The 4368-nt window shown below is 33.0% G+C and overlaps 1 protein-coding gene across 1 annotated transcript; it reads right to left on the bottom strand.

Moving 5' to 3' along the window:
- Positions 1-2141: 2141 nt before the first annotated feature.
- LOC107761963 (glutathione S-transferase U7-like) lies at positions 2142-3889 on the bottom strand. The gene is given in 2 exon segments (NM_001324740.1): positions 2142-2498; positions 3566-3889. Coding segments are annotated over 2 exon segments (681 nt in total).
- Between the last annotated feature and the right edge of the window lie 479 nt (positions 3890-4368).

Raw genomic sequence — 4368 nt, 5'->3', positions numbered from 1 at the left:
GCTTTCTCCAGATCAATAAACACCATGTGGAGATCTTTCTTCCTATCCCTATACTGTTTCACCGTCCTCCTAATAAGGTAGATAGTTTCTGTGGTAGAATGCCCCGGCATGAACCCGAACTGGTTGTCTGAAATAGACACCGCCCTTCGCACTCTCATTTCTACCACTTTTTTGTATATAGTCTACTATAATATTTAAGAAACTAGTACTGTGTTTGTGTCACCAAGTACGTATATTGTAAACAACACATGCACGTCTAGGGTATTATCACATTTAGCCCGCATCAATAACTATCCGAAAGTGTATAAAATTTGTAGAATTTTTGTATATAACATTAATAATGTATATATATTTGGTTTGTTATTGGAAACAGCCTCTCTACCTCTCTAGGTAGTGGTAAGGTTTGCATACACACTACCCTCTCCAGACCCCACCTGTAGGGTTATATTGGATTTGTTGTTGTTGTTGTTGTTGTAATGTATATATATATACAAAAATTATACAAATTTTATACATTTTTCGGCTATTATTTTTACAACCGTTATACAGTGTCATTTTCCAAATTAAATAGAATAATATTTCTTAATGTTTTTATTTTGAATTTCAGCTTTTAACTAAAGCTGCTCGACCCAAATACTCTAAGAAATTATTTGGTTTCTGTAAAAAATTTAAGCCAATATTTTCCCTCATGTATAAAAAAACTTCCCCTCACGCCATGAGTTCATGAGAGTAGCTAGTACGGAGATATTTTCAAGCCAAACTCTAGCTACTTATCCAGGTATTTTAAGAACACTGTTTGTACTACAAACTTCAGTACTTGAGAATTACGATTGACATTAGTAAGAAAGATAATGTATTCGATAAACTTAAATTATCAAATCGCACCATCTATGTAATAGGTAAACTTGACAACCCTATAAATTAAAGTAGAAACCTTCATATTCCATCTTAATTAGAGTGCAAGATTTCTACTCCCCCGTTCCAGTTTACGTGAACCTATTTCATTTTTGGTCCGTTTAAAAAAGAATGATCCCTTTTTAAATTTGGAAACAATTTAGCTTAAACTTACAATTCTACCCTTAATGAGAAACTTTTATAACCACACAAATACTCTGGCCCCTTTTTGACTTGTTTAAGACCATAAATTACAAAAATCTTCATTTTTTCTTAAACTTCGTGCCCAGTCAAATAGGTTCACATAAATTGGAACGGAGGAAGTATAGTATTAGTCATGGCCAAGAGAAGTTTATCATCTTGCCTTGTCACTTTCCTCCTTTGCATTTTCCTACTTGTCAACCTATGTTTTGCGACAGAGATATCTGATTCGTCCTCACATGAAGGTGCGGCTAATACACAAAATAAAGAATTAGATTGGCACCATCCATGGTTTCATCCACATCCATGGATTCATCCTCATCCATGGCTACATCCTCATCCATGGACATTCGTTCATCCTCCAATACCTGGAGGTTTCCATCATAATTTTCCCTATCCACGGCCTTATCATCGTTCATGGCCATACATGTATCCACCAATTCCATCTCCACCTAAAGGAGACGACAATGGAGAGAAGAATTAAGAATATCGACCATTGATCAATACATGAATTAAAGTGTGACGTATTCGTATTCTTTAGGTTAATATCTTTAAAGTTCATTAAATTCTAGTTGTAGTTATTTTAGTTTTAGTTTCTATCTATGAATTTCCTAGTAGTTTACGTCCGTAGGAATCTTTGATTCGGCTTATAATGATATGAAATTTTATTTTTATATGAGTCATTTAATTTAATCATTTCATCTAATACTAGTTAATTCTCATAGGGTAAAACGCTTTTTATTCTTTTTCTCGAACTAACAAATCCATAGTAAATTTTTCTATCAAAGAAAGTGCTACAACCTAGTTAAAGCAGAGCATCCCTGTTGACATGTCAAAAGATAATGAGGATAATATTGTTATTCAATTATCACGGCAATGAAGCAAAGAACACAACTCACTTTAATAGAGCAAAGCTTGATCAATAAGTAAAACACATAAATTATCCTCCTTCAGGTTGCCATTTAATATTTGTTGTCAATTCAAAAATTTATATAAAAAATTGTATACTTCCGTCATACCAAACACACCCATGATCTTTCCATTTTTCAATTTGCAGCAGCCAAGGCTGCATCTTTGAACCCTTTGAAAACAGCTTTCACAGCCTCAGGAGTAGGAAGGCTTTGTTGAATAATAGGAACTTGAATGAAAGTCTTGATCCATGCATCAAGAAAAGGGTATTTTTTAGAATCCATTGCTTTGAATTCACCAACTTCTTCTACATATTGGAACCAATAAGCAATCCAACCAACTACTATGTCAACATACCCTATTTTCTCACCACCGAAGAACTTTTTCCCAGTTATCTGTCTTTCAAGAAGCAGTAATCCCTCTGCCACTGATTCAACCCCCTCTGCTTTAGTTTCTCCTGAGGAGAAAAATGCCTTTTTTGCTGCTTCATAGAACTGCATCAAACATGAAAACAATTTTTTTTTTTTTTTTTTTTTTTTGAATTTCATTTCTGTGTAACCAAAGCTTGCTCAATAGAAAGACTAAACTGCTACTTAAGAGTCCTTTCAATTTTGCTGATTAAAAGAAGCTAACATATATCTAGGCAGTAAGGGCCTTATACCAAGAGTGTGATGTAGACAGTCTACATTAGTGCAAGCATAACCCCTGACATATAGATCACACAAAGACAATTTTACCGTTCCTCCACAAAAAAGTATCTAAGTGTTAAAAAATACTTTTTTAAAGTGTTGAAACATAAATACTTTGCACAATGTTTACAAAATTTGGCTTCATGTGAATCAATTTTGCTAACCACTTGGCATAAATTTCAATAATTAAGTTAGGTGGCCTAGTATTAATGTCCATTGGTCTTAGACGTTCATATTAGCATGCAATACAAGAGGTCCCACTGCCACATATGTGGAATCATCCAAGTATTCAAAAGTTCAATAAATAGAGCAACTAAATTTTAGGGAGGTGGAATCCAAGAGACAAAACTTTGTCCATAAAGATTCATCTTGTATATGGATCTTTCATGAAACAAAGTTAAATGTCAAAATAACTGAATTGATGATTAATTACCTTTTCGTTAAACAGTATAACTCTCTGGGCACTGGAAAAAGACTTGATAATATTTTTTTAAAAATACAGCACTTTTTCTCATTCTACTTATATTTTGAGATTCAATAATTAATAATTCCTATAGGTGGCTAAAAATATGTATGCATGACTGCATTTTTAGCTATGCTTCTGCTTTACATTATAACTTCTACTATACTGTGTACGTGAATTTATAAATGAGAAAAAAGAAAATCCTATTTTCAAGTGAACTTTAAATCTCTGTTTGGAAAATTGAAGATCAAGATCAAATTTGATCAAACCACAATAATTATATGTAACTGTTTATAAAATGTTATACTAGCATATTGAAAAATAAAAAAAATCACCTGTCATAACAAGTAAAAATACACTAATAATATAAACGTCTAGTATTAATTAGAATGGTTAAAAGGAAAATTACCTTGCCATCAATAAATCGAGCCCAAAAACGAGCAGAAGCTCTGTTCAAAGGATCCAAAGGGAGTAGAGGATTAAGAGGCCAAGTTTCTTCAATGTACTCAAGAATAACAAGCGATTCAGACAATGGTTTCCCAAGATGAACAATCACTGGCACTTTCTTATAAACTGGATTAAGCTCCACAAGCAATAGAGTACTACTCCTGCTAGAAATATCTTGCTCTATGAATTCATAACCAATGCCTTTTAGCTTAAGTGCCCACACTATTCTTTGAGTAAATAGACTTTCTTTTGTGCCAACAAGTTTCAGATCTGCTCTCTCCTCCATCCTCTCTCAGTTTTTGATGTGTGGTTTCAATTGGATACTACTAATGAATAGCTCTTTTTTTTTTCACGCAAGTTATTCCATGCAAATAAAGATAACAAGCTTAGGGACAAAGTAACCTTATCCCTCAATCAATGAACACTAGCTTTATGTCACATCTACATCAGAAAATTAAGTCACCACTAAGGTTCTTTTTTAGGGTTGATGTACTGATATTTTAAGGGAAAAAGAAGGAAACATATGAAAGATTCTAATGAAACAGAAAAGGAAATTGAAAGACAAAAGTAAATAAATATGTAGATAGATAGATTAAAACCTGTAGTGCCCAAATTTAACAAACATCAAGCCATGAAAACAAGAGAACCCCCTTTATTACAGTAAGCTTGATCAGTAACAGCGTGTTTGGATGGTTGTTGTCCATTGTATTGTATTTTATGTAGTTTAAATATATTGTTTGTTTTGGTTATTTCTTAAGTTATATT

Source organism: Nicotiana tabacum, chromosome 7 (assembly GCF_000715075.1).
Source record: "Nicotiana tabacum cultivar K326 chromosome 7, ASM71507v2, whole genome shotgun sequence".
NCBI lineage: Eukaryota > Viridiplantae > Streptophyta > Magnoliopsida > Solanales > Solanaceae > Nicotiana > Nicotiana tabacum.
This window is presented reverse-complemented; position numbering and strand designations above follow the sequence as displayed.